This window comes from Daphnia magna, linkage group LG6 (assembly GCF_020631705.1).
Source record: "Daphnia magna isolate NIES linkage group LG6, ASM2063170v1.1, whole genome shotgun sequence".
Taxonomy (NCBI): Eukaryota; Metazoa; Arthropoda; class Branchiopoda; order Diplostraca; family Daphniidae; genus Daphnia; species Daphnia magna.
The window spans coordinates 10,246,267-10,274,055 of record NC_059187.1 but is presented as its reverse complement, the minus strand read 5'-3'; the positions used below and the strand labels follow the sequence as shown (position 1 = coordinate 10,274,055).

Here is a 27,789-nt window from a genome sequence, read left to right as displayed (position 1 = left end):
AACGCAACATTTTAGCATTCGATTCAATGCAAAACATTCGCAGGATTTGTGCCGTTCAGGTTCATTTCTAATTCGTGCAAACGCCATCGCCGTTCATTTCTTTTTGACGAGTTTTGCACAATGAAATGGATTGTTTACACTTTCATTTTGGTTTTCTCTGGTTCGGGCGGTCTGCAGTTGATAGCGTTAGATGGCAGTCTCACTTCATTTTGCCCTGCCAATAAAACGCGTTCAATCGATGATGAGCACAGGGTACAGCTAACTGTCGAAATATTATTATTTGATTGATTTCAAACACAATTCAATAGCGACCATTACCTGCTAAGTATAAAGGCATTCATTCAGTCTGTTGCGTAAACACGATCCGACCAGCGAACCTAGCGTTACATTCTGCAACAAAGTTGACACTTCCATTGAAGTTGGACCGTCACATGAAAACCACATAGAAAGATGAGCCGAATCGACGCACACAGAGGATGGCTTTTTATGAATGTGCAGAGATTGTTGACATTCGAATACTTAAAACATTTCCCCGCCAATAGAAGACAAACGTTTCTACAGCAAGATGTAGGCTACAGGCATTTCTACACGCTGCCGAACTGAGATGCGTTTCAATGATGGTGACGTGCGGGGAAATTGGCATTTCAACCAAACCCCGTCCAAGAATGCCCATGTTGGTGTCTACCGTCGAAATCTCAACTGTCATGCAATTACATGGACGATATGAGCGAGAGATGAACGATACGCCTTGTCCGATGAACGCGAAGGCCTCCGGGTGATGAGGACATCGAGATCACGCGGAACTGCACATCACACGCTATTCAGAAATAGGTTTCCATTTCTGTGATTGCATTTCCATCAATCACCCCATATTCCGAAATGGTTGTCCGTGTTCATACAGATGTCGGAAAAGAAAACGACAGCCATTAGCGTAATGGATCAAGCAACTTTATCTCATCAAATTAGATGGCATCAAAACGGGAAGGCAAAAGACGTTTTGCATGTCATCTAGAAAAAGATGTGGTCTTTGTTAGCGGCTTGCACCTAGGCGTAATCAGTTGCATATCAATATAAGGTAGGGCAAATCTATCGAGCTCAAAGCTTTTCAGGGGGATCCACCTTTTCTTACCCCAATCCATTGTTGCTGCGGGCAAGAGGGAACGGAGGCTTCTCTCGCTGCTCTTGTAGTCCATGTAATACTTGATGTCAATGATATATGTTAAGGTAATAACTGGCAAGGAATCGATTGTATGAATAAAACGCAAAAATTGTGATTCGACATCAAAGACGGATTTTTTGATCTAATCCCTTCTCTCTTTTTTTTCCCCATCCTCATTATTGATTTTCTCTTTTTACGTCCCATACAACAAGAAAAACGACAGGAGACACATTGAATCCCACAAGTCTAAACCCATCTCTGTTAAGCATATAGTCTACTATATAAATCTGCCATACAGTAGGTCTAGTTTTGTGCGTAGTATAGATGGGCACAATATTGTTAATACAATATTTGTGTATTAACAAAATCATTTAAATAGGAAAACGGTTCCCTTGTGTTGGAGCACTGGCCACCCTGAGAAATAGATCTATCTGCATCAGAGGCTATGAGCATCATGCAATCGCATTGAAGGAGGGGTGATGGTCGTAGGCGCGTTGGTACTTTGCGATGCTTGTCGGTTCGTGAGTGCCAAGTTTTTAGCCCCGATGCAACACAGCAGAACAACGCGTGACGTATAGCGAGAGATGCGGAAGCGTCACACACGTCCTCCGAGTACAGCACCGGCTCCTTTATATTGCAAAACACGATCATTTTTCCCTTTGTTTCTCGTTCTCTCCTGGCAAAATGTGAGCACGCAGCAATAACAGAGTTTAACCCATCCATCTTTTATCAAACGCCTCAACTATATTGATGTAGACTACATAGTTCAGCTCTTTGAAAATAATCGGTGGCTTCTTTTGGCTTCATACCAACACCTCTCGTTTATGATTTTTTGAAAAGGAATTACCAAAATTGTAATTATTTTTAGGAAAAGTCTTACCGTACAGACGAACAGATGAGCACGGCCGAAAGGTTTGGTTACGCCGAGAGACGCAGTGCTTTTTTTAGCTCTTATGGCCGACATCACCAATCAATACGTTCTGCTCTATGCCATGTACTGTACTGTACACGTGTGTACAGGCCAGCGGGAAAGTGCACGCTGCTCGCGTTCAGCATCTGACGAGTTGGATATACCGATAGCCTCGTTGTGACTGAAGCCCAAATACTCGGATTGAACGTGTGTCGTCTCGCCTTTCATTACTCCGCACGTAACGTTGCGAGCGTATACTTATCTCGTTAAAGCATCTCTCCATTCGTACATAAACGTCCGTGTTTTGCTCGGTCCATTGTTATCCCTCCTTGATGTCTTTTCGTCGACATCGTCTACAATGCCCCACCGCGATTCAGGCAAATTTCATCTCATTGGTTAAGTGAATCAAACCTCTTGCGTTATTAGTTGGATATGCGGTACGTGATGATTCTTCTTAGCCTCTACACAGCTTTTGTCTCTTGGTTAGTTGTGTGCGTCGCAGTTTATCATGAGCCGTCGATGGCTACAAGGTGCGATTTTCTGAAAGCAGAGTTGACAATGTCTAATGCGTATACTTGACAACAAGGACGTCGTGTTCAACAGGTAAACTCACTTTCCGTTCACCGTTCCCACCAGCCAAATGGCAATAGCCTAGTCTAGTCCACAAAGTGCTGATACGTCACTGCAGCTATACAAGCCCTTCCATGAAGGCGAACGCCTAAAAGAAATGCTTAAAGGGGGGGAAATAAATCGCATTTTTTCGTGTTGCGCTGTGACTAGTTGCGTTCAAATGAACTATACCGAGAACATGCGAACCTTTCGAAGTTGAGCCATTCTTGATGACTAATTGGCTTTCATGTTGCTAACCGGAGCGTATCAAAAACGACAGGGATCCTCTTTTTTTCATTTGACTCTTGAACAACATTTAAGAAAACATCTATGAGTTATATACCATAGTTACAATGCACGCAGTTCTTTTTTTAAGCCTCGTATCGGCTGCGGAAGATGCTGGGGTGCAGCACTGGGCTGCAAAAATCACTGGCCTGGATGGAAACTGTGACGCTCCCCTTGTTATATGGTTGATTGAGCTGCCTATAATTCACCAACCGTCGCGACTCGTAGTCAGCCACCTTCTGTTGCGCTAATTGCACCGTCTTTTTTATTCACCTGTACCTGCTGATTTGTTCGTTAATCGTTAGGGCAGACGATCCTTTACGTGCACACCAACCCCCCTAGAATCTCACACATTTTCAGCAAACATTGATAACATATTGATTGACACAAGATTGGAATAAAACGAGATGAAAATAGCTGTGCCAGTCGGCCTTGTACCGATCAGCTCCAACATTTTTAGAAGACCTTTCAATTTTACCTGTCATGACGCAGCTGAACTCGAATATTTATTGAGCCTTTGCTATTTACAGAAGGTGGATGATCAATACAAAGACGGCCAATCGCATCCATGTCTGCATTGAAATAAAAAAATGCTACATTTGACCAATGAAGAAGAACATCGTAACAGAAATCGATACAAACGCGTTCACGCTGTTTGCCAAGAAAAAAAAAGGAAAAAAATGTCAAGTGTTTTACGTTTACGTTTAGAACTCACCCAACTGGCGGTGTTCCATAGGTAGCACCTTGCAGTGAGGCAAACAACAACAGCCGGGCGAATTCATTTGGACAAAGTTGACGTTTTTTTGATAACCCAATGCTGCGGGGGAAGGCAATGCCAACTTGGCATTCATTTCTTTTCGAATAAAATTGTGCTGCTGTCTCGTTCAAATTTAAACTGTTTGTCGTGGCGTTGCACTCGGTCTGACATGTCGATTACACGCGAGAAGCTCCGCCAACGAATGAAAACAATGCAGGAGGCGCGTCTAGAGAGTCTCAAATACGTAGAACTTTGCCGACTGCATTTTCTTTATATTGTTGCTCGGCTAAAGCAAACGTGTTATCATTGACGTCTTTTCCTTGTTATCCTCTTTGTTGAGAGTAATCCGCGATGCTCTTGTACCCTGCCATTCTATACAGATGAGATGTTATTCGCCACGAGTCCCTCTTTATTCTTTTCTACGGAGCACTTTTGCCGATTGCGTTCATTCCCATCAGCACGTGATTGTCTTTCGTCAGCTCCAGCGGATCTCTAAAAATGACATTGATGATCTTGCACAAATATTTGACTTGAAATTGGCCCATTTCAGCGGCTACCATGCGATTACAAAACTCAGTTAAACTCTAGACCGAAATAACTCATCCTACAATAAATAGATGTAAGATTCCATTAAAAAAAGAGAGGGGGATTAGTTATTTAAGTAGATTAAAAGAGTACCTGACATTCCATTTCTCGTCGAAGAGTCTTAAAATAATGTCGCACGGCCGTTGCTGTACGACAACAATCCAATAAGATTCTATTCTTACTGTTGGTCTTGATGAGGCGTTTGGGGAATCCCTCTTCCCTATTTCCTAATACATTGAGCAAATAGACTTTAGTTGCGTGTTTTCCTTTCTGTCGTGAGTGTTGCACTCCATCCGAGAACCATGGACAGTCAGCACAAACACTCTTATTTCTTTACCCTCTACTCGATAATGGAATGCATTTCATTGTGAGCTTTGTGTCGTCTGACCTTTATTCTGCTCATCAAAGCTTTAGAAATACGATGTTTTTAAGACGACCGTCTTGACTAGTCGGCGTACGCAAGCGTATAGACAGGAAATGACGGAATGAAATCATTTCTTAGTGCGTATAAAACAAGTGAAAGGCTGTCTCTGCCACGTTAGTTTACCTAAGCCAAAAACAAAACAAAATAGTAAGCCGATGGCTGTTGTTTGATGGCTCCATTTGTGTCGCAGACCAGCACCGTCTTCGCTGCCGACGCAGCCATTGACGAATGCGTCATATACTATACTGTATACGACATCAGCCCGGACATCAAGGAAGCGGATCATGTTCCGGCGAGTAGCCGTGTATAGTCTCTTGTCGCTGCACCATCATAATCCCCCAATGTGTACCCGGACCAAAGCAGCAAACGAAAAACACCTGCATATAGAAAAAGCGGGGGGCACTACATTAGACCATGTAACAAGTTCTTTTTACGTATACAACACGAGATAATAAAAAAAAAGTTATAGCGCACACTCTTTTCCTAACTTTCAAGTCCCCTTACTTCTCGTTACAAGGAATGGGATAACCTTTCATTTTTCGGGGGATTTTTCAAGTGAAATCGACCATGGGAATCAATATAGAAACCACTATGAAACATCCACCGATCAGCGTGAATCACGACTAGGCATATTAAAATCATAATAAAAGTTAAACAACCACAATACAGTTAGATTCACATGCAAATGATGTGAAACGCAGCATCAACCATATCATAGAGAATCCCGAATGTCCGACATGAACGCAAAGAACGGAATGCCCTTTAATACGAATGATCTCGACTATATTTCTATATCACGTCCTACCCATAGACTACATACGTATACGATTGCCACTATAAATTCCGCCCTGCACTGCGTTGCAAGGCACTATACGTCAATAATAGAGAGCCAGGTAAAACAAAGCTAATTGCACTCGAATGCACTGAATGATTGCACCACGCAAACACTTTACTATCTTGACAGAGGCAACTGCGTATAAAGCCATACAGGTGAGTGAGAGTAACGCTTTCCATCATTTATTCAAAATAGACATCCGCGATCGATTCGGCTGAAAAAAGATTGTACTGGCCGACCACAAACTAATCCCATCCGTAGACCCAACGACATAAGAGGGTTACACGCCAGTTGCCAAGCAACGTGTTTGATAGATTCATAAGTAAAAAAGATAAGTCTACAAACATACGTACGTATATGTGCTATATAAAGGCATAAACACCTTTACCTGGGGCACACGTATCCGCATTGAGCTTTTGCTCTCTGTGCGGTCGATCGCTGTCTACTAAATCAACTCGCTCCCGTCGCTGCTGCTGCCACCAAAATCCATAGAGAGCGAAAAAAAAATAATAATAATAATAAATGATTTCATTGATTAGAGAAAAAGATTTCATCGTTGCCTATAAATTCTAGTTTTCACGGAAGTATAGGCGAACGTGACGGGGCCAAGCACAGAACGCAATCGATCCAGTCATCGACGCAGCGAAAAGATGAACAAAAGAAGGTGCCCCTCCTCGGAAAACGGATGAAAGCATTGGTATACACAGTTATTGAAAGTTTAATTCCTAAACTATCATTTCCTGGAATCTGGATGGGAATACTGAATGTGAAGCTAAAGTTTGATAAACATGTCTCTGTACACTCACTAGACTATACGAATAGGGTGGCAGAAATATTGACATTACCTTATCGTACAACGATGTACAATAATTCACCTTGTATTCGTTCCAGTTGGCAACAGCATCAACGTCCACCAAGGAAAACAGCTCACAAGATTCTTGCACATCTCCCGAAACATAATTTAGAGCAGTTTAATACGCTCTAAAAGAAAAATAGCACACTATCCAAAAGTTCAGCTGATCAGCCTACAATGTCCTTATTGTCATAAAGCTGAAGAAATGGAGTTGGTATTTACTTGCTGCATAATCTACAAAGCGGATGCACATTTTCTTTTGTCGTTCCATTCCACATCGCATTCACTTTCACGTACATCTTTCCAAGTTGTCTCCGGCCTTTCATCTGTGCCCCCTACATTCTTCTTGCAGCAGAAAAAGTTGTGTGCAACCTGCAGCAACATCGCACGCGCCTATTAACAAGTTTGGGATATGTCATCATTTAAAGCAGCTTCGTCTACATTTCTGTAAGACGGGGGCCTATAAAAAGTGAAGAGACGTGGAACTTTGGTGTTAAATACTGTCGAGATTAAACGACCAGAATGTACGCGCAACTCTGTCCCTTTTAATTCAAAAATTGCTGCACTAAAATAAAATATATGGTGTACGCAAAACAAGACGGGCTTTTAAACTCAAGGATCTAGAAAAACAAGGAGAAAAAAAAAGGTGGGCGTTTTTACCTGTTAATAAACCGTCGCACATCATTTTCGTTGGTTGTCACCGGTTTCTCCGGCACACTCTGCCAGGCAATGTACAACCCCTTAAAAAGGCACAAAAGTTCAACAGCATGAAAAACCTACAGTCTCTCATAGTAAATAAATTGAACACAACTTCATCTTTGATTTAAACAGTCGTCATCTTCCCCCAACATTTACCGCCATCTTTGTTTCTGTATCAGCGCAACTTGCTCTCCCAATTCGAATATACGCTAACGAGCACAGAAATGTTGACTCAACTTTTCAGCCCATACTCTCTTACGGCCGTGTAGGCAAATGCGGAAAGAAATAAATTAGGAAGGAAAGAAAACAAAAATAATTACATCTTGAGGCAGCAGAGCATCTCGTAATTGCATAAAACGTAAGGCTCTCTCCCCCCTTCGTGTATCCCACATCACCGACTCTCGTCTCATTATTCCACAGCATCCAAAATTCAAATATAGAGGAAACAGACGAATAAAAACGTGAATAAGTGGTCGTGAGCCAATATCCACCACCGTGTGAAAGAAACCAGAAAAGGACGTGCACGAACGAACGCAACAGCGAACACGGCAAAAGTGCTATAATAGACAATGAATGTTGTGGCCAAAGGCGATTGAATTCTACGTCAAGAGGGGAAAACAAGGCTAATTTGGCTACGTGTGGCTCGAAAAACAGTGCGAGATGAGAAATGCTACTCGTCTTTAATAGACCTCCATTCATGTGGTGAAACCATCACTTGACGAGTCAAAACGCCACTTGACTTGCACAGCAGTGGATTGAGTAAACAAAAGAGCTCATCGTTAGCAAGTCTACGACGAAAAGGAAATGACTGGCACTGGTAAAAAAAGAAAATCTTTGCAAAGATAAATGTGTTGGACAATAAAACGAAGATGATTGGGCGCGAGGGATAATGAATAAATTCAACCGAATTCACCTGGTAGCGTGCGTCGTGCTGGCCGAGCACACTTTGACTGCGATGCGAATCGGTTTTCAAGTTTTTCTTATATAACCTATCGGCCCACTGTCGTCCTAATCCCATCCTTTCTTTATTTAAATGCCCATCTACTTTTGATGGCCGCCTTCCCTCAATTAGCACACGGAGAAAAGACAAAAGCAAAAGGTATGGGTATACGAAAACAAAAGTTTTGAACCAAAATGTTTTGAGAAAAATATTCAAACCCTTCCTCTTTTTAGTCGTGGGTGCCATTACTTTGATTTGGTTGCGATTTATTTTTATCCCTCTTTTGCTTCACACTTAAATCAAGTGCTTGTTTTAGACGGAAAATCAAAGACAATTGTACAGAATCATCGTGTTGGATGTCGATCCACCGGTTATATTCGACAATGTTAAATACAGCCACATCATCAGGCAATACAAAAAGATTTGCGTCTACACATCGGGGATGAGTCATGGTTAACGAATAGTATAATATAGTACAAGTGCCGGATTAGTACTGGATGTCATCGTATGATTGTTTCTTTTGCTTGCCAGATAGTGAAAGAAAAGGTGTTCCTCTTCTTTTTCGTGCGTGTGTTCACCTTCTCAATCAAACGTTATCCTCTTTACTCTTAAATCATAAGAGTTGTAATGCTTCTTTTTTTTGGGGGGGTTGGGGGGAGAAAGGTCCACTGCTTCTGACGGCTGCTAATAGAAATTGGAAATGATTTCGGGCTGGAAAAGAAATGTGAAAAAGGAAAAAGAAAAAGGAAATGAAACACATCAATCCGTTTGGTGGATTGGCTGTCGACTTTGTCGTCATCAGCTGATGATTCCCTTTCGTATTTCTCCTTTTGCAATTTATGATTTTTTTGATTTTTAAACGGATGCTCTTCTTCGGCAGAAATGTCGAAATAGGAAAAACATGGAAACAAGGATAGAGACGCTGTGTGATTCAATCAACTTCTCCGTCAACTCGTCGTCGTCGTCTACTCGCATCCACGGAAACAGACATTTCTCTCTCTTCTTTCTTCATCTTTTTTTCGTACACGTAGACAGTCAACGCACATCATCACACACAATTTTTGGTTCTTATTAAATCACGAAAAAAGAAAGAAGACAAGAGAGGAGCGAGCAAAATCTGGTTTACTGCTCTGCTGCGTTTGTTCGTCGCTCCAGCGGCCGTGAGATGTTCTAACTACTCTAGACACACACACACACACTACATAAAAGAGAGAACAGCAGCGCGATTACGTCTTCCTATTTCTGGCATTTGAATTTGGCAACGAGGAATTGTCTTGTTCCTCCTGTTCTGCTCGCGTCGTCGCTGAGAGGAGCCCCAGTTTCTTCGTTCGGTTCAACAAGGGGCGCCATTGACGTCACCTGTCGATCACGTTGCCATAAGGATCAGTGAAAAAAGAAAATTTACTGATGTGGTTTAAGTATTTAGTTGTGTAATAGCCGACAGAAGCGATGCTACGTTTGATTGAGATGTATAGACCTACACGTACAAAGCACCGGCCACTCTGTGATGGCTCAAATATTGTCATCTCTCATTAGTTTTCCACCTTCATTTTGCGTTGTTAGCGAGAATCCCGCCTGATGGCTGAAGACTAACGAGCTGCTAGGCGTCTCTTCTCTCTTTCGTCTTTATATGTGTACAGTAAACGAAGCAAACTTGGAAGAAGAGCAAACAAACATCCACCCTACGATGACGGGATGTAGAAACAGGGTTTCCGGTTACCTGGATGGTCTTGCTGGACATGCGAGACTCTACAGCCGTAGCATGGCTCCCATAAATGTACACACGTACAGTAGAAAGTACACACACATTTATATAGAGTATATATACGCATCGGTAGAAACATGTCCACCCCCACCCCATCCCTGCTCCCCCAAGTGCTGCGGACGTTTGTTATTTGGGTTACACATTCAGGGTATTCATCTATTCATATGCATGTGAACGCGTACAGGCACACAACAACGAGAAGCAACACTCTATCCACTTTTTATTAGAGACAAGCTGACGCTTACTCACGACATTCGCTCAGCGTCGATGTGCAACTGAAAACGGGAAAACAACCTAAACTAGCGTCCGTTAAAACTATAGGTATTTGAATAAGTCGACGAGGAAGAGACGAGAGTGACCGTGCGATATGCAGGTTTCGTCGACAACGAACGGACTTTAAAACGGCGTTCGAGCGTCGCGAAACCCGGACAAGCACGGCACACACCTTGATGGGCTGCTGCACGATGAAATACTTCTTAGATATCGATTCTTAAATGATTTTGTTGAAAAGGCGTGATTTCAACGACACCTGTCGAGACCTACAACTCCACTTGATGTTGTATTCCAAACATCGACGATGCGTTGGTATATACGAAACACATATTCTTAGCCATGCACGAAAAACATATTCTTACCCATGCCATGTATACATGTGAGGATGAACACGGGACAGAGGCAGTTGTCTAATAAATAAACGAGGATTGCCTACATGAGCCCCAAAAAGGGAGCGGGCCATGAAATATCCAACAAGGCAGGTGCATAATGGAAAGAAAAAGTGCCTAGTCGCAACAGCAACGACGTGGCTCTCGTTTCGTCGATCGGATTGCATCTTCAATAATTGAATACGAAAGCAAAAAGCAGTTGGAGCTGCAGAGCAGAGGCAGGAATCGAATCCCCTGGACGTGCGTGATTCAGACAAATGGAAAGAGGTGCAACTTTTTCATCTCTTTCGCAGTCAACTTGTTTTGTCTCCATTTATTCACGAAGAGAGAGCCTTTTAATTGATTTCTACTGCAGCGTGGCGGTCTCTCTATTATTCAGCTGTTCCATTTGCTTAATTTCAAGTGCATCTATTATGCACAGGTCCGTAAGGGTCGTGGCCTCGTCCGTACGTTAATGCAACATTCTCGTCCATCTAATCACTAAAGAAAACGCCATCAAATTTGACTCGATTTGTTGCCTATTTCTAGACGTGGAAAAGCACTGGATATACAGCCTTGCAACACGCATCGAAAATGTTTCAAATGAAAAATACCTGGACCTTTTTTTTTTTCTGTTTGTGTGTGTGTGACGTCGTTGACGAGAAGACGATGAATGGCCCAGTCAAAGAAAGAAAACAAAAACTGGTCGAATTGCGATCGGCAGCGACAGAACGACGCAAGACTGGAGCTGTTTGCCGTCCCCACCTGCTGCTGCTGCTGCTGCTGCTACGTTTCGCGGTAGACAAGAGAAAAGAGGGGCAAGACCCGGAAACTTGTGCTGTCGGTGGTCGACTGTGCTCTCCACCGAGTGCAGTTGTTGATTTTAAAGCGTTGGCCTCCCCGTGGACGACGGAGGGGGTGCTGCTCCGTCGTCTTTCGGCTCCTGAATCAGTCTACCACCAAAAGCGAGTCGGTAGACACACATATATACGCGGACGCGTTTCTTTTTCTTTCCCCCCTCCCGTTGGAAAAGGAGGAGGAGGAGGAGGCTTATACGACCGTGAAAAAGGGAGGAGATTTTCAGGGTGGAAGTTGTTGCTGCTGATGATGATGACAGGGCACAAGAGAGAGAGAGGGAACCGGTCGGCGTTTGCGCAACAACCAACTCACGCCCTTGCTTGTTGATGTCCATCATCTACTTCCTCTTTTTTTCTCTCTCTCTCTCTACTTTCTACATCCTCTTTTTTCTTTTTCTTTCCCCCCTTTTTCCCTTGTCCTGTTGCTGCTGCAACCCCCCACGTTAATATGTTCCACCCTCTCTGCCCTTCGGTGTGATGAAAGCCGGTGTACTACCTTTATATGTGTACTCGGCGTACGTGTCTCTTCCTTCCCCCTCTTTCATTTCTATACATCTCTACTCTCTACTAGTATTTGCAGTATCTGTTTCTCTCTTTTGATTTGCCATTCTTTTTAGTTTGGCCTTGTTTTATGGGATACCTTTTGGCGGCCATTTATATTAGGCATCTGTCTTTGTGCATGTCGATCCACTGATTATTTGAGCTGTTGCACTGGTCAACAAGAAATAGTAGATCGTTATGATGGTGACAGTGTGTCATACGATAATGGAGATGAGATAGTATCGCTCGATCGCAAATGGATTCAAAACAATGCAAGTCCATTCTTCTATATCTACGTATATTCTAGAGGCGTAGGCAATACTGTAAAAGTCTATACAAAGTATACACTAGAAATCAATAATCTGGTCGCATCATCCATCAAAAACGTCGTCTCGAACGTGTCTGTATATGCCAAGACATTATTCACTAGCCAAGCGAAGAGGACTTGATGAATTATTTGCCATGATCGATATTCGTCCAACTTCCGCGTTTCATTCGGCTACATCCAAAATGGCATCTTTTACGCCATGAAACTCGTTTTGCGCCATGATTTAGCCGAACCTCGTCATCTAGACGATCTAATATGGACCATGTACAACGTTTTACTTGTTGCTCGTCCATTTCTGTTTTCGCCTCTTTCTAAAGGGAATAAACAAACAAACGAACCAAAAATGCTGCAACTTGCTAATTACTTGGTGATTGATCATTTTGCCTTTGCTCATTCTCTCCGTCTCGCTCACTACAAGCAGATATACGTATCTAATATACACTCTGATGCAGTCTACACACACACAGACACACACACAGAGGGAAGAAAAGCTGCTGGATGTAGTGGCGGTTGCGATCAATACGCCAAGCAAAGGTACAATGGGACACGGCCCGAAAACGACTCGGCTGCTGTTGCGTACTAGGCTTCTCTCTCTTTCTTCTGAAAAGAACAACACACAGTAGCCCACACTTTTTCTTTGGCCAAAACTTGCCTAGTTTCGACAGATCTACGATAGTTGGGCCATCGACGTGTTCAATAACACCATCTTCGACGCGCACATGACGAGTTGTTACGACCAACTACTTTGTCTTTTTTTATTTTTACGTTCTATAAATACAGACGACTTGACGGGGTGTTTCGCGTAATATGCATAAATAGTGGCATTCATTCATCGTTTTTATTGGGACTGGCATTGAATGGCGCCAGTCGACGAGTGCAGAAGGACTGGGCGATCGGGGCAAGTGCATTGGCGCCTGTTCAAATCAGCCCAGTGCGTAGAGAAAAGGACAAAATCCCAAGAAATAATATGCATTTATTATAATAGTCACGAGCTGGCGCAATCCATCACGAAACAAATGCGACCGTCCAATCTTTATAAATATCCTTTTAAATAAATGATCGGTGCATTTGTTCCGCACGCATCCGGCACATGCATCCAGCACGCTCCTCCATCTATACATTTGACAGCGTTCTTGCAAAGAGGAAAAACGTATCCATCGTGTCGATCGATATGAAGCGGTCGTCGTGGCACCTTTTTTTTTCTTCTTCTTTCTTTTCTTTTTTCAGCGCCCTCATTTGTCTCTCTCACAGTTTCTTTTCTTCTTCTTCTTTTCATTTTTTTATTTATTTTTTAAACAGGGGAACAGTGACAGTCTGTGCACACAAGAGACAACGTATAGTCTTAGGATGTAGTAGATCTAGTGGTTGAGCTTGGCGCGAATGTGCCGCAATACCATGTTTTCGATGCGTGTCGTGAAATGGATCACGCACGTTGAACGGACGACCTGTGAAATAAAAGGCAGTGAAACCCCACCGAAAAAAAAAAAAAAAAAAAAAAATAAAAGTTGCACTGGTTTTACGAAGGAGGGGGGCTCTAATATTATTGGCCAGTGAAATAGATAGATGTAGTATAGTGTAAGAATAACATATGGGCTACATACGTATAGAAAATAGACGGTGAAAAGATCCCTCTTGGTTAGACGGAGCCCTGTCACTGCAATCCGCTTAAATGGCTATAAATATATGCACGCAGCGGTCGTGGTCCACTATACAGCTGCTTGTCTCATCTGCATCGCAATACAAAGAAAATGGGAAAAAGATTGATTTTCAAATGTATGAGGTTACGCAAGTGCTAGTTCACACAGTACGTGACCCTTGCCATGCGTCCACCTATATTGCAGTACACGTATTAAATTTTCCAAATCAATTGCAAGATTTAATAATGGAAAGAGTTGAATCAATGGCTAGGCATCGGGTACAGTCAGGCCCCCCAAAAAAAAAAAAATAAAATAAAATAAAAAGAATGATGTGATGCGCATCAGGTGGTACAAGTTGGGTGTGATTCGTTTCCACCGGCGGAAGTCACCAGTCGAAAGCGTTGACATGCTTTCTCTTTCTCTCTCTCTCTCTCTCTCTTTTGGAGGATCAGCAGACGACAAACAACAGAGCAATAGGTGAAAATGAAGCGAAGAAGAATGATCGTGGATATGGATGGGAAACGAGTCGCTATATCATCTCTTATGGATCCTCATTTGTTTCCCCCTTTCTCTTTCAGTCCCTCTGTTTCTCTTTAGTGGAATCAGATAATGTTTTTTTGATATGTGTATGCGCATACTGGACGTGCCTGCCGACTTGTTGGCTTCCAGTAGGCGACAAACAGACACACAGAGAGAGAGAGAGAGAGAATCACGGCATCAATCGAACATCGACCCCACACACACACACACACAAACGACATGCAACAGCATCCGGATGTTGTTGGGTGTGGAACTTGACGTTGTTTTTCCTTTTGCCTTTTTAGATGCTATTCATTCGAGTGTCTATTTTCGCTGGCATACCGTTGTACTCGTTTTATGGCAGACATGTCGACCCACGTCAAGTTTATTCTCCTACGTACGCAATATAGGCAGCATAATGCCATTCAACTGACATTTGATTCCCAGAGTCTTAATGACCGTCGGATATCCAATAGGACATGTACACAACGTTCATGCAACAGGTGGTTCACAAACACATTGTTGCTCCCCAATTCGTCGTTGATGATGATTCACTTCCGCGCGCGAGCGGCGACAAAAACACATTCGACCATCAAAGACACGCACGCACAGCGACGGCCAAAACAACTTGCTACGCCACCGTGAAATGAACCCCGTTCTACACACATTTGTGTTGTCTCTCATATCCTCTCCGTACACAAGTAAGTAGCTACGCTATATTGACTATTGAATGCGATCCATTTGCCTTTGTGTGTCTAATCTACAGTCGGGTGTTTGTATATGGACGACGATGGAGAGATAACAGAAGAAAAAAAAAAAAAGGGATGGGGGTGCATTTGTAAATATTCCGAGAGATATTAACTAGGCTAATTGATCGTAACACTGTGCAGCAATCACAATCAGTATAGAGGCTGATAGCCTAGTGTAGTGTGTGTCATGAGATCTGTTAATTACGACATATATAAGACATCGATGCCAGTGTCCGTCCCTTGGCCTTTATTATTGGGGTGCATGAGCGGACGATTCGAACGCTGCACCGGTGATTGTCACGCACAGCGTTGCGTCAGTTCCTGCTCATTATTTCCCAGTTCGATCCACAGTTTGCACCGTCTAATGTCAATAATGGCCATTTGATGACTATTTGATCGTTCACTTGTTTCTGTTCAAAATCATGTGCCAATAATTGTGGCACCCCTCGAAATGAATCCACAAAATAAAGGGACGTTCAGAATGAAAAACTCGTCAGTCGCTGGCAGCCGCTTGCGACGACTTGATCAACATCCGGCCGACACCCTCCCGCTCTTTGTGATGTGTCTGTCTGTCACAACAAGATGTCGGGCTCTTCTCGTCTATCGTGATGGCGCATTGAACATGTCACATCCGCGCCAATCAAACCCCTCCCCCATTTTCACGTTCACTTATTCGAATTCAATTGCCTAATTAGTTCACGCGTCATCCCAATGCGCTTTCCCTATCGAGCATTACCTGCACTAAATGTTGGACGCCTTCGAAGAAAGACGCCATCATGTTGGATTTGATTCGAAAACAGATTCAGAGGCTCTTCAACGGCCACAAGAGAGACAAAAGTCAACAAGTAGATATGCAAATAAGCCAATAACACAGCTTTTCCTATCTCTACATATTATCTTAGATATATACTGTATATATATGGGCGCTATTGACTTTGAATGCCATCGAGAAAGAAAGAAAAAGAAAAGAGACTTTTGAAGCCGCTGCAACTCGTGTCGACATTCACCTGGAAACACAAGTTGGCTCTATGGCGAGCGTCCTGTACGTCTTCAGAAGCGCTGGCTCAAGGCCCATCTATCTGGCCAGGAGGGAGGGGTTGGTGTCCATAATACAAAGTAGGCAAATTCGATTGAAAAAGTCAATATTGGCTCAGAGTTTTATAGACACAAACAGAGACGGGTATCGGGGGCCAAAGTTTACGACCAAAGAACGCAGCAGCCAAAAGAAGACGAGATTTTCTATACAGGAAAGATGCTGAGTTCTGTGTTGTGCGTATATTATCGATCGCTGCACGACCATCACCGGCGACGAGGAAAATGCAACCGAGAAAAAGTGAATGCCCTTTTTCTTCTGGCAAGCATTTTCGCTTTGGCACTACGTCATCGCTTTGGCGCGGGCAGAGATTGGAACGTCTCGCTAAATGTGGAAGCTGCTCCGATGATGATATGGGGCGCACGAGGGGTTTCCTTCCCCCATGTTGTCTATTATTATTACAAGACTAATAGCCTTTACAATACAAGATCTTTTATAGACTTGTCTGACCCACCTGCCACTTTAGTTGGATCGGCCATACAATGAGCGTAGAGAGGAGCGTCAGTCTATCGTCTACTACATCTTGTGTGTGTGTGCCGTGCACACAGAGATTGAACAGTGCAGCACTCGATCTCTATTGTATTATGGCCATGTCTATGGCTTATAATTAGAGCGCAAAACCAGGGCAGTAAGTTGTTTGATCTCAAACTCGTACGTATACATACATAAGACACACAAAAGCCAGAAGCCATGAGCAAACGCAGTTGATTATATGAAAAGCCCCGTGTTCCATACAAGTAAAGCAACGTCATAGACGTCGCAAACAGCTACCACCCCACTCACTCTCTGCGCTTTCTATTTTTCATTGATTGAATTGCAAATGAAATTTTTTTTGTTTTCTTTTCTGGATGAAAAAAAACAAACAAACAAACAAAAAGATGCTTCAATCAATAAGAAATCATTTCGTTTATCCCACAACAATAATCTTTCGCCTTTCTTTGGGTAGGGTGGGTGCTGGACAAAGGAAGGTGGAACTAGTTAATGCCTATGGGAAGGAGGATGATGGCCACGATGATGCGGATGATGAACCGACAGACAGACACTTGCTGCGCTGATGCACAAACGATGGCGACTTTGGCCGGAAATCTGTTTCGCGGCGCTGCTGATTTTCATCCGACCGTTTTCCCGTTCAAAAGGCAAGACTCGTCGGAGAAAGACGACTGCTGCTTCTATTATGCATTCTAGACTAGAGGTAGAAATAGAGAGATGGCGGGAGAGAGAGAGAGAGAGAGAAAAAAGGCCATTATGTGCAGAGCTCTAGGAGCGGTGGGGCGACGCGCGTGAGACTTTGGACTGAGCAGAAAATTGGGTTGCTGCTGCTGTTGCTGGCTGTTATAGGTTTTGGCTGTATAAACGAGCAAACAGAGAGATGGAGCAATGGGGAGAGTATGAAGGGTGGAAGGGGCGGGGGGGGATTGCAGCCGGGCATATAATTGAAGTTGCGGAAGCGAACGGAGGCGACTGGAGGCGAGAGAACCAGCCGGGGCCACCAGGGTCGACACACACATAGTAGTACGTACGTACGAAGAAAGAAACGTCGTGAGTGAGCAAGCCACATCCTTCACGTTCTCCACACTACCCCCACTGAACACATAAAGATAATTGACAACGGACGAATAATAAAGAATCAAGAAAGAAAAAAAGGGCGACGCATCGTAATCATCCAAAGCCAGCTAAAGGCGACACGAGCAACTAATTTGAGAGATCTCCTCTTCCTTGTTTACTGCACGCGGAATCCGTCCCCCCAAGACAGGATTCTTCAAACTTTTCTTGCCGTCTTTCTTTAACTCCTTTTTACGTGAAAGCGAAAATAAAAAGTGGGGCGGCCGACTCGATAATGATCGAAATATGATCGAGATAGACGTTCATTCGACAAAACGCGGGCTGCGAACACACACGACGGCCGGCAGCTGATGGGATAAACTGGTTAAGTAGCTTTAGCTGTACGTACAGTGCATTCGATACGGAAAATAACAAAAAAATAAGGGACTTTTCCTTCTTGTGTTAAAAGCAAAAGAGGGGAACGAACGAGAATTGAATTCTCTTCACTCGATCAATTCACAAACAGATTTGCTACTACTCACATGAAAAAGGGGGGAAGGCGCTACGAGCAGCCAAGTAAAAAAAGAAAAAAAAAAAGACGATCGAGTGGAGCCAATAAAATCAACTGACGCTGTTCCGCTTCTTCTTCTTTTTTAGCCCCCATCATCATCATCATCATCGATCGGTTTCTAGATTCTATTTTCCACACAAGCACACCGTGCCCAGGGACTTTGATTGGTCGCTTTGATTGATTGGACCACTTTTCTCTCGCCAGTTTTCCCTAGAATAACAGATTTTGCCGAGCAAACACATTCTTATTTTAAAAACGAAGTTAGACGTCATTAAGCTGCGAGTCGCACGCGCCCCCGTTTTCTTGCCACATTTCACGAAAAAGGAAGAGTGTGCCACACACTTTCGCCTACGCCGCACATTTTTCAGCTCGCGCGAAACCTTTTCAATTCGCTATAATTATTATAGTTGCGGCTGAAATATGAGTTCATGTCTATAGCATTCAACATGTGACCAAGACCAAGTGCAGGCAGTTGCCAAAAAGTTCATTCGAAAATGTACAGATTCGCGGACCGATGTTCTGTAGAAAAACGAGTTAATTGAACGGGCGAAATTGTTAATCCTAATCCTACGGTTGACTTCTTTTTTCTCGAAACTGCTCGTCACGATGACGATTCAACATTCAGCGGATCGATTCGATTTTCCTTGACGATAAAACTGCATTAACCCACCTGTTCAAGCAAACGTTCATCTCAAGTGTTTTAGTGGTTTGACAATGGTACTTTGTTCACGAACAGATGGAGCTTTCCAGTTCGAAAAACACCCCAACAAAACACGAAAAACAATCCACTTTTTCAGCAGTGTGTTTGTTTAACCTCCCCATCAGCAATATCGTCAGATACTGTGCCTAGTTTGCTGTCGTTGGCAAACGTGATATTTGCTCAGCCCGTCTATTTGACAAGGATCAAATGCAACCCATTCTCCTTCAAATAACCCACACAAAAAAATAAAATAAAATAAGGGAATTGCAATGCGAGCGCCTTTCATCTAAAGCCAACATTTCGGATTTTCGTCCTACACCCACTCCACCTACTCACTCGATACCGACTCGATACCGACTCGATAGATAAAAGGAAACTGGCGCACACCAAGGACTACACATTAACTGCTGGCAAGTCAACTCTTTACTTGCATATCAGGCAGGCCCACCTTCGTAATTAAACAGCTGGCTATGCTATAAGGGGGGCTCCATAGCAATGGCTCTTTTGACGCTACGGAGCAATAGCAACAATGGAACTGGGAGCAAAATGGCGAGACAGCTTAGCTCTATTTTGATTAGAGCTGTTGCTTGCACCGGGTTGATGCATTTGGAAGGTCGGGGAGACGTTTGAGGGAGTGATGCAGAAACTATGGCGACGACAAAGTGGACACGCGAGGCAATACACAAAGACGTTGACCAAATTAGCGACGGGTTTAAACTAATAGCTGACGAACTATACAACGTCACTGCGCCAGCAACTATGCAAATGCAGTGTTACATGGAGAACATTCAATTTGAGCATTTTGAACTGGGCGGAAGATGAAAAGAGCCTTTCATCACTAAGGTGCACTCAGCAACAGCAGTACCCGGCTAATAATTAACTACAATATTGCGATTGAGTTGATGTTATAATTATATAGAGCGTGCGTAATGGCATTACGAGCCCTCGGGACTCGGCAAGGTAATAACATTACATGCCTGACTTGATTTTCCGAAAGATAAAAGGACACTGCAAACTAGTAAGAAAACGAGGGCGAAATGTCAAAAGACATGACAACACTCAGAGTAAAAGATGAGAAAAGGATGCGACGCAAAATCAGTTATTAGGCAGCCAATGAAAAAAAGAGGAAAACATTTCAACTGGCTCCACTTTTTCTCCTCACTATTTAGTAATACTATGGGCTCCATTGCTAAGACAAAGTTCCCTAAACTAAAAATAAATGTTTTGAATATAATGACTTACATTTTCAGTTGTTTCAAACTGCGACCATGCCTGCGAGTTGGATTTGGTGGCTTCAACCTCTTTTTCCTTGACCAGCGTTTCAATCCTTTTCACAAAATCCTCAATTGGCTGTTCATTTTTTAGCAACTGACTTGGAAGTTTCACAGATGCCATCTCTTCCATTTGAGCTGGAATTAAGTTTGTCAATAATTTCAAGATGGTAATTTAGGGACAGGTAAATACAGGAAAGAGTTATACCAGAATATCTCAGTTGCTCAACTTCGTAAGGCCAAAGATGAGAAAATCTGCAATCATCACCAAACATACAGGGGATTCCCTGTAAAAATCTTCTGCAGGGAGTTTTCTGAAGCTCTTGAGCTAGCCTTGTCCGCGAATCTTCCCCATAATATTTTCATTAAAATTTATTGTTAGTAATCAGCACACGTGTTCAGACATTACCTGCAAACTGCCTGAAGTGTGCATCTTTCATTTTTTGATGAACAAGACCGTCATTGTGTTTTCTGCGCCCTTCCTTACTGTCTGGAAAGCTAACATCACAATAATCACAATAATATCGCCTTCCCATGTTTAGACCCGTCAATTTGGAAGAAAAATGCGATTTAAAACCACGACAAGGAGAATCGAAATCGCAAAGTTTACTAAGACGACGCTACCATCTACCGGGAGGAAATAAAAATCAAGCGTGGAGAGCAAGGTTGAACTTCTCACAAGATATAAAACGCATATGACTCCAACGCAAATGATCACCAACTGTATTAGACATCCCCACCTTATAGTCATTTTTTAATTTCTTAGCAATTTTAATTGTTTAAAAAAAATATTTTAGTTAATCGTCAACGAGTCCGGCATATATGAGATTAAGCGCTGCTTCGACGTCACCGTTTGTGGCTTGTAATGCCCTCAGACTAAGGTTGTCATCGGTGATTCCATACTCACGCATTTGGGGTAGAAAACGACCAAATTGATCTCGCAAAGGAGCATCATCATCGGCGTCACGACGGGATTCGGCTTCGACACTACTACTAGTTCCAATGCTGCTGGCCATAGCTACATTTCCACTAGTGTTATTACTGACAGATCCTCCTCCCATCTGATTCATGGCTTGCAATAAGGCTTGTGTAAACATTTCCGGAGTCAATCCATCGTTGCGTGGCCTAGGCGTTGACTGTTCTGGCTGTGGCAGGGATATTCCGGGTGAAGCATGTGGTTGCTGCTGCTGCTGCTGTTGGGTTGTTGTTGTCGACGGCAAGGGCTCTATTTAATCCATTATAAATTTCAAACTGGTCAATAGTGGATAAATAATAACAAGAGTTTAATTTAAACATACGGCGAATGCTATTCTGGGCAAAGTTCAGGGCAGCGGCTAGCTGAGCTGGTGTGATTCCACTGCCGAAAGCTGCTTGCGGTCTACTAGTTTGTTGATTTGAATTGGGTTGATCTTGCGGGACGTCTTCGTCCATGCCATCATCTTCTAAATCAGCACCAAGAGATCTAGCAAGCCACCCGGCACTGTTGGATCTTCGTCGTTGATTCGCACCTGGGACTAGAGATTCGGAAACAGAATTCATCATGCGGCTTGCGGCATCGACCAGGGCTGGATGTTTCTCTACTAGCACTTGAACTATTTTTGGGTCAGCCAGATGCAAGAGCAGTTCCCAATCTTGAAGCATAGAAAGAGCTATTTCATCATCAGCTAATCCTGGGACTGTTTCTGTTAATGACTGTATGTTTTCAGGTTTCGATAAATTTTGCAGAGTATGACGAAAGTTTGGATTCGTCACAGCTGCTCTGAAAGCTAAAAATAGTTGGTGCTGCTCAACTGCATTCAGTTTTTTTGGTTGTTCTCTCTCAGCTATTTTAAAAAGAATGTGACTATGAGGTATGTATGCACCACAACATGAGTCTTTACCTGGCTTCACAACAGTGGCATATATCATTTTGGCACCACTTTCAACATGCTCCAATGTGTTTAATGTGGCTTCATCCCTAAGAGGTCGGCAAGAGTAGATGAGCTCTAATGTCCATAACAAAAACAAAATAATAATCAATTAAAACAACTCAACAAAGCCAAGAATTAGAAACAATTACTAACCTAGCTGACATTGACTGTCCAGTCCTGCTTTCAATAATATATTTTTCTTCAAGTCAGCCACGGATAAATTAGACGCGATATTTTCCAACAGATAAAAAGATCGCTGCGAAGGACCATGTCTCACACTTACTGATAGATTTAACATTGTAATTTTGAATGATTTAAGTTTTTTTATCAAACGGATTGGTTCCTAGACATAAACAACTGGCAAGGAAGATGTAACAATGTCTGTCACGTAAGAAATCGCAGATAAGTTAATAACCTTCTGACAGATGTCTCTGTAATCGGTCGCTATTCAATGAAATAAGACGTTTGCAACCAAAATCATATCTTCGAAAATGGAGCCAGATCGACAAGGGAATTAATAAAGTTTCCTTTGCTTCACTGGAATCACATTCATTCAAACTTACTTTACAAAAATACTTAAAGGATAAAACAGTTTTCACATTGAGGAAGAGTTGTGTATTTAAGAAAAAACATTAACTAGTTGAATCTTTTAAAATCAGGATCGCACAACTGCCACAGGAGAGATAAAGAGGTATTGGGCAAGATGAGGAAAGAGGAACGTGAAGTTTAGAGGTAATCAAAACTTCAATGTAGAAGACCAAAGATAAGAAAAGAAAAAAATTAAAAAAAACAAACAAATTCATGTTTTCCTAAATCTTTTTCTCCATGTAGCAGTCACACCAAACCATTAAACTTGCCTTTTTTTATTTTCAAAAGAGATTAGTACTTATTATAGCTTAGGTTGTCGAATAAAATCGACTTTCTAGTTAAACCTTCAACTGGAAAAACTACACAGGGATTAGGTCTTTCTTCTGACTGACAATTCAAATAGAAATGCAAAAAACAATTGAAAATTGCTATGGGATATTTCTGGCAACTGTGAAACACACTGAAGATAGCGTTCTTGTCTTTCAACAATTCCTACAATGCAAGGCAGAAGTCGCTGTATTTACTTGCGGTTGCGAACTTCCGAATCTTTGGCATTCCCAGTGTGTTTCCTGATAGATTAGAAGAAAAGTTTATGGGTAACTCAAATAGATAACATATAAAAAAATAGACGAGGAATGCAATTATTACGTATTGTTTTGCTCATTGTCGGACTCGTCGAATTGTTTCTTGTTTCGACGCTTTTCGCACACAAAGATGACGGCGCATAGAACAATTACTTCGATGCAAATGCCGAGAAACGGCCACAATGCGGCATATTTATCTGTTGGATAAAAAAAAAAAAAAGAACTGTAACATGGATACGAAAAAATCTACGGAAAATTCGACAAGTTACCAATGACACGGATTAATGTGGTGCCGTTGTGGTTGCCGAGATCGTTGGAAGCAAAGCACATGTAGTTATCGCGATCCTCAAGCTTGACTTCTTCAATCAATAGCGTGCCATTGGCGATTCCTTCATTGTTTGGCTCGAACATGAAATGACCATCAGCAATCAGGGATTCCCATTGACCTTCTTCTCCCTCTGCCATAATAATTTTTATGTTAAAGAAGATAAAAAAACTTCAAACAAAAACAAAATCGTGAACCTCGCCGCCATTCGATGTTAGGAGTTGGATAACCGTATACAACGCACGGCAAGCGGAAGTTCTCTCCTTCGACAATGTTGAAGGATGTGGGCAAGGCAGCAACAACCGGCTCCACTATTGAAGTAAAACAAATATAAACAGTAACGTGTAACGTTAAACGTCCTTGTCCGTGAATAAAATTTAAATTTTGTGCTTTCCCGTACTAGAAACGCGGAAGTCTGCGACTGCCTTTCCACTGCCTTCGCATGTGTAACTGCCAATATGTGCCATTTTCGGCTTTGTAATTTTCAACATGTGTACGCTATTTTCACGTATCAGCTTCAGGTTGTCTGCCTCAACCACCAATGTACCATTATGATACCTGAAAGGTAGGTGGAAAAGTATTAGGGTGAGAAAACAATTTCAACTAATCCAGATAATTAAAAAAAAAAAGTCATACCATGAGACTTTATCGTCGGGCAGAGAGCAATTCAAGATAAGCTCACTCTGACCATATTTGAACCCAGTCTCGACTACTTCACCTATGGAAAAAATAATAAATGTCAAGAGATTAAAAAGGTGAAGAACAAGACAAAGGAAATTAAAAAAGCTATAACAAAAGGTAAAAGCTTCACATTGTTGCAGTCAACAGGCCAAAGTCTAGCAGATTGAAGCTTAAACATTGTCGGCATACAATGGCTCTAATAAATACACGTCATTGCAATATGATATGTATATGCACAAGTATACCGCTCAGGACCAGAACAAGATGCCCGTGGGAGGAGAATTCGTTACAACGATAAGACCCGGCGTGGAGGGGCTGAGTCTTCTGGACATTCAAGATCGACAACAACGCGGACTCTGACTCGAGGAAGTCATCCTCAATAATGTATCCTATCTCGCCGGTCTATCGATCATCCATCGCAAAACAAAAAATGAGATTACCGTTTCTCTCAGGAAGAGAGGACTTTGAAATAGGGTGGTTATAATTCATCAAAACTACTCTAAAAGGGCGACCGCTACAATAAACGTAAAGCTAGGCTTTTGAACCAGAGATAAATCAAGTGGTTCGTTGTTGATTGTCCAATGCAAAGTGTAAGGCTCATGCATAGGAATCTTGCAGACAATTCTTAGTGGGCTATCCTTTTCCACCCAGGTATCGCCTTCGTAAATCGGATCGGAAAGCGTCGCCTCTGTTTGTTATTTCATAATCCAGATCACAACCAAAGTGCGGTGGCGTGCAACATATAACAATGACGAAATCAAATTAAGACCACGAATAAATTAGGACAGAGTGGGGCTTTTCGCGATTGAACGCAAGGTTTTGTAAGCGAATGCGTTTCAAGGTGTGTTCGACCTCAAAATAGCACAGGCTAACATTAGTACACTCTTCTTTAAACATTTTAGTTTTCACTTTATAATAACACTTTCTCACCCGAGACAAGTTGCAGCAGGGCAACGCAGAAACACAAGATGAATCTGGACATCATGAATATGTAGAACAAATTTCTTTAGAGCACAGTTATAGTTGCAGTTGGATCTAATGACAGTAGAGAATGAGAAGTAAGAATACTGGGGAGAAGGGGAATACTGGGAGTAAAATGCGTGCGGTCAAAAGGAAACTCGAAATCGAACGAACTCGCCTAGACGCAGTAATGGCCGCCACCACCAGTCAAACAGCTGATAGCTGATAGCCTAGTTTAAAATATTGTAAAAATATTTGTTCAATCAAATTAACAATACATGCAACCAAAAATTTAAAGATTAAATTTTAATCACAAAAGATCATGTGAAATTTCAAACGATTAATCAATTGAAATTACACTTACAAAGAATTGAGAAAAGATTTACACTGACTCAAGAAAAGGCGGGCCAATTATTGACACACGTGTTTTGCGCCTGTGCGATAACAAGAAGGCGGGGCTAGATGCGTACTTCTATATTGTTGTTTAGTTTCGGTCAATCAATACCCTTCTTTAATCTTCTTTTCCCGTTCTTTTTTACCATCTTCGGTTGAGTGTTGTAGCGGGAAAACTGGCAATCTGCATCACTATCGTTTTGTGAAATGGCCACTGAAGTTAGCGGTGAAAACTATGACGGTCTTCTTAAGGAGATGGAAACTCTTAAAGGGAGGCTGGATGAAGAAAGACTAAAACTTAATGATGTGGCTTGTACAAAAATCTATTATTGGCATGCTCTATCAGTCACCTATTTATTTTGTTGCCTTTCTAACAGTGTCCACAGTTTCACAGCGTCTTGAAGGTATGGCACAACTTTCCATTAAACCAAGGCGGGTGCTTAAAGGCCATCAAGCAAAAGTCCTTTGCGCAGATTGGTCTTCTGACAAACGACACATTGTGTCCTCTTCTCAGGTAATAACTATATCTTCTTATTCTTTACCAATCTTGTAGTAACTTGTTAGAGTTAAAAGGATGGAAAAATTATTGTCTGGGATGCTTTCACCACAAATAAGGAACATGCAGTCACAATGCCTACTACCTGGTATGAAATGGACTGTCAAACATTTTGATTAGAAAACTCATACATTTTTTGCATTTTCTAGGGTAATGGCCTGTGCCTTTGCACCCTCTGGAAACTTGGTTGCTTGTGGGTAGGTAGTTTAGACAAAAATTTGGAATAGGATATGTGATATGTGCATTTTTTTCATTCAGAGGTCTGGATAACAAAGTCACTGTTTACCCTTTGAGTATGGAAGATGATCCAATTAACAAGCGCAAAACAGTTGGCACACACACTTCATACATGTCCTGTTGTTTATTTCCAAATTCTGACCAACAAGTAAGAAACATTCTTTTTATTGTTTAGCGTTTAACCAATGAATTACTCACTAGCGGAAATTTCAATTATAGATTTTAACTGGAAGTGGTGACTCCACCTGTGCCCTTTGGGATGTTGAGTCTGGACAGCTTTTACAGAGCTTTCACGGACACAGTGCCGATGTGATGTCGATTGACTTGGCTCCTTCGGAAACTGGAAATACATTCGTTTCAGGGGTTGGTGGGCGTCCACGTTCATAGAATCTTCATCTATATTTATTAACTTCTGTTATTTCAAGGGCTGTGACCGAACTGCATTGATCTGGGACATGAGGACTGGTCAAAAAGTGCAAGCTTTCGAAGGGCATGATGCGGATATCAACAGTGTCAAATTCTATCCAAGTGGAGAAGCAATCGCTACAGGATCAGACGATGCAACTGTGAATATTGGATTTTCCTTTGATTTTAAATGCGTATTTCTATAGCCCATTTTTCATCCTTTCAGTGTCGTCTATTTGACTTACGAGCGGATAGAGAAGTTGCAGTATACACCAAAGAAAGTATCATATTTGGTGTCAATGCTGTTGATTTCTCAGTCAGCGGTAAGTTCCAACATGGTACTACTTTCTAAAGAACCGTTTCATTTACCCCCTCTACAACTGCAGGTCGAATCCTGTTTGCGGGTTACAACGATTACACAGTGAATGTGTGGGATACCCTGAAATGTTCAAGGATCACAATGCTATATGGTCATGAAAATAGAGTTTCTTGTTTGAAAGTTTCTCCTGACGGTACAGCAATATGCACGGGCTCTTGGGATTTTACTCTCCGAGTAATGAAATAACTGAAAACTTATCAATTGTTTCAATCATTTAGTATTTATATGTATGTATATAATTTTTTTTTTACATTACAGGTATGGGCTTGAAAAACTTGAATCTCATGGTAATACTAGTCAGGCAACGTTTTAGATAACAGTTAGCAGCATCAATCTCTCGCTTACCATTCCCGACGTACGCAGTTCCTGTCTTTATTGCACAAAACAATAATCAGTGAAAAAAAAATGAAAAATTTGACAAAAAGAAATCCGAAATTTTTAAAGAGTAATGAATGTTTTGCGTTGATAATACACACTCTATGAATATACAATTTCTAGTACA

At 42.1% G+C, this 27,789-nt stretch overlaps 3 protein-coding genes and 1 long non-coding RNA gene across 6 annotated transcripts; 1 reads left to right on the top strand and 3 right to left on the bottom strand.

The window, feature by feature from the left end:
• Positions 1-1,495: 1,495 nt before the first annotated feature.
• On the bottom strand, positions 1,496-8,055 carry LOC116933735. The gene is made up of 8 exons (XR_006647729.1): positions 7,078-8,055; positions 6,640-6,877; positions 6,410-6,564; positions 5,953-6,324; positions 4,399-5,106; positions 3,679-4,324; positions 2,683-3,535; positions 1,496-2,609 (listed from the first exon to the last, which is right to left on the bottom strand). It is a non-coding gene; the product is annotated as an uncharacterized LOC116933735 (long non-coding RNA).
• Positions 8,056-13,142: 5,087 nt separating this feature from the next.
• LOC116924328 (zinc finger matrin-type protein 5) lies at positions 13,143-20,966 on the bottom strand. 3 transcript variants are annotated; one of them, XM_045174813.1, is made up of 5 exons: positions 20,679-20,966; positions 20,478-20,615; positions 20,241-20,407; positions 13,789-13,914; positions 13,143-13,632 (listed from the first exon to the last, which is right to left on the bottom strand). In XM_045174813.1, the coding sequence occupies exons 1-4, from the start codon at positions 20,803-20,805 to the stop codon at positions 13,894-13,896; spliced, it is 453 nt and encodes a 150-aa protein (XP_045030748.1). In that variant the 5' UTR covers positions 20,806-20,966; the 3' UTR covers positions 13,143-13,632; positions 13,789-13,893. The 3 variants fall into 3 exon arrangements, with proteins under 3 accessions (XP_045030748.1, XP_032786742.2, XP_032786743.2); XM_032930851.2 differs by lacking the exon at positions 13,789-13,914 and having other exon boundaries at positions 20,679-20,826; XM_032930852.2 differs by lacking the exons at positions 13,143-13,632; positions 13,789-13,914 and adding an exon at positions 16,751-17,371 and having other exon boundaries at positions 20,679-20,826.
• A 10-nt stretch (positions 20,967-20,976) lies between these two features.
• Positions 20,977-25,538, bottom strand: LOC116924326. Its single transcript, XM_032930848.2, has 13 exons — positions 25,288-25,538; positions 24,903-25,045; positions 24,603-24,759; positions 24,313-24,394; positions 24,077-24,234; positions 23,874-23,987; positions 23,621-23,809; positions 23,416-23,548; positions 23,306-23,336; positions 22,333-22,435; positions 22,150-22,254; positions 21,568-22,092; positions 20,977-21,494 (listed from the first exon to the last, which is right to left on the bottom strand). The coding sequence occupies exons 1-13, from the start codon at positions 25,340-25,342 to the stop codon at positions 21,067-21,069; spliced, it is 2,223 nt and encodes a 740-aa protein (XP_032786739.2). The 5' UTR covers positions 25,343-25,538; the 3' UTR covers positions 20,977-21,066.
• A 228-nt stretch (positions 25,539-25,766) lies between these two features.
• LOC116924327 (guanine nucleotide-binding protein subunit beta-5) lies at positions 25,767-27,778 on the top strand. The gene is made up of 10 exons (XM_032930849.2): positions 25,767-26,023; positions 26,088-26,224; positions 26,284-26,354; positions 26,416-26,463; positions 26,525-26,651; positions 26,723-26,866; positions 26,929-27,069; positions 27,135-27,231; positions 27,295-27,461; positions 27,546-27,778. Exons 1-10 carry the CDS (start codon positions 25,918-25,920, stop codon positions 27,555-27,557), a joined length of 1,050 nt encoding a protein of 349 aa, XP_032786740.1. The 5' UTR covers positions 25,767-25,917; the 3' UTR covers positions 27,558-27,778.
• The last annotated feature ends 11 nt before the right edge of the window (positions 27,779-27,789 follow it).

Coding starts and splice junctions, on each gene's coding strand:
- LOC116924328 (XM_032930851.2), bottom strand. CDS start 20,805: ATGGGAAGGCGATATTATTGTGATTATTGTGATGTTAGCTTTCCAGAC. Junction 20,408..20,477: donor TGAGCAACTGAGATATTCTG/GTATAACTCTTT, acceptor ACTTAATTCCAG/CTCAAATGGAAGAGATGGCA. Junction 13,633..20,240: donor AGTTTGAAACAACTGAAAAT/GTAAGTCATTAT, acceptor TTTATTTCACAG/GTCGTCCGTTCAACGTGCGT.
- LOC116924327 (XM_032930849.2), top strand. CDS start 25,918: ATGGCCACTGAAGTTAGCGGTGAAAACTATGACGGTCTTCTTAAGGAG. Junction 26,225..26,283: donor ACATTGTGTCCTCTTCTCAG/GTAATAACTATA, acceptor TAGAGTTAAAAG/GATGGAAAAATTATTGTCTG. Junction 26,464..26,524: donor GGAAACTTGGTTGCTTGTGG/GTAGGTAGTTTA, acceptor TTTTTCATTCAG/AGGTCTGGATAACAAAGTCA.
- LOC116924326 (XM_032930848.2), bottom strand. CDS start 25,342: ATGATGTCCAGATTCATCTTGTGTTTCTGCGTTGCCCTGCTGCAACTT. Junction 23,810..23,873: donor TAACATCGAATGGCGGCGAG/GTTCACGATTTT, acceptor TTATTATGGCAG/AGGGAGAAGAAGGTCAATGG. Junction 22,436..23,305: donor GGAATGCCAAAGATTCGGAA/GTTCGCAACCGC, acceptor GGTCCTTCGCAG/CGATCTTTTTATCTGTTGGA.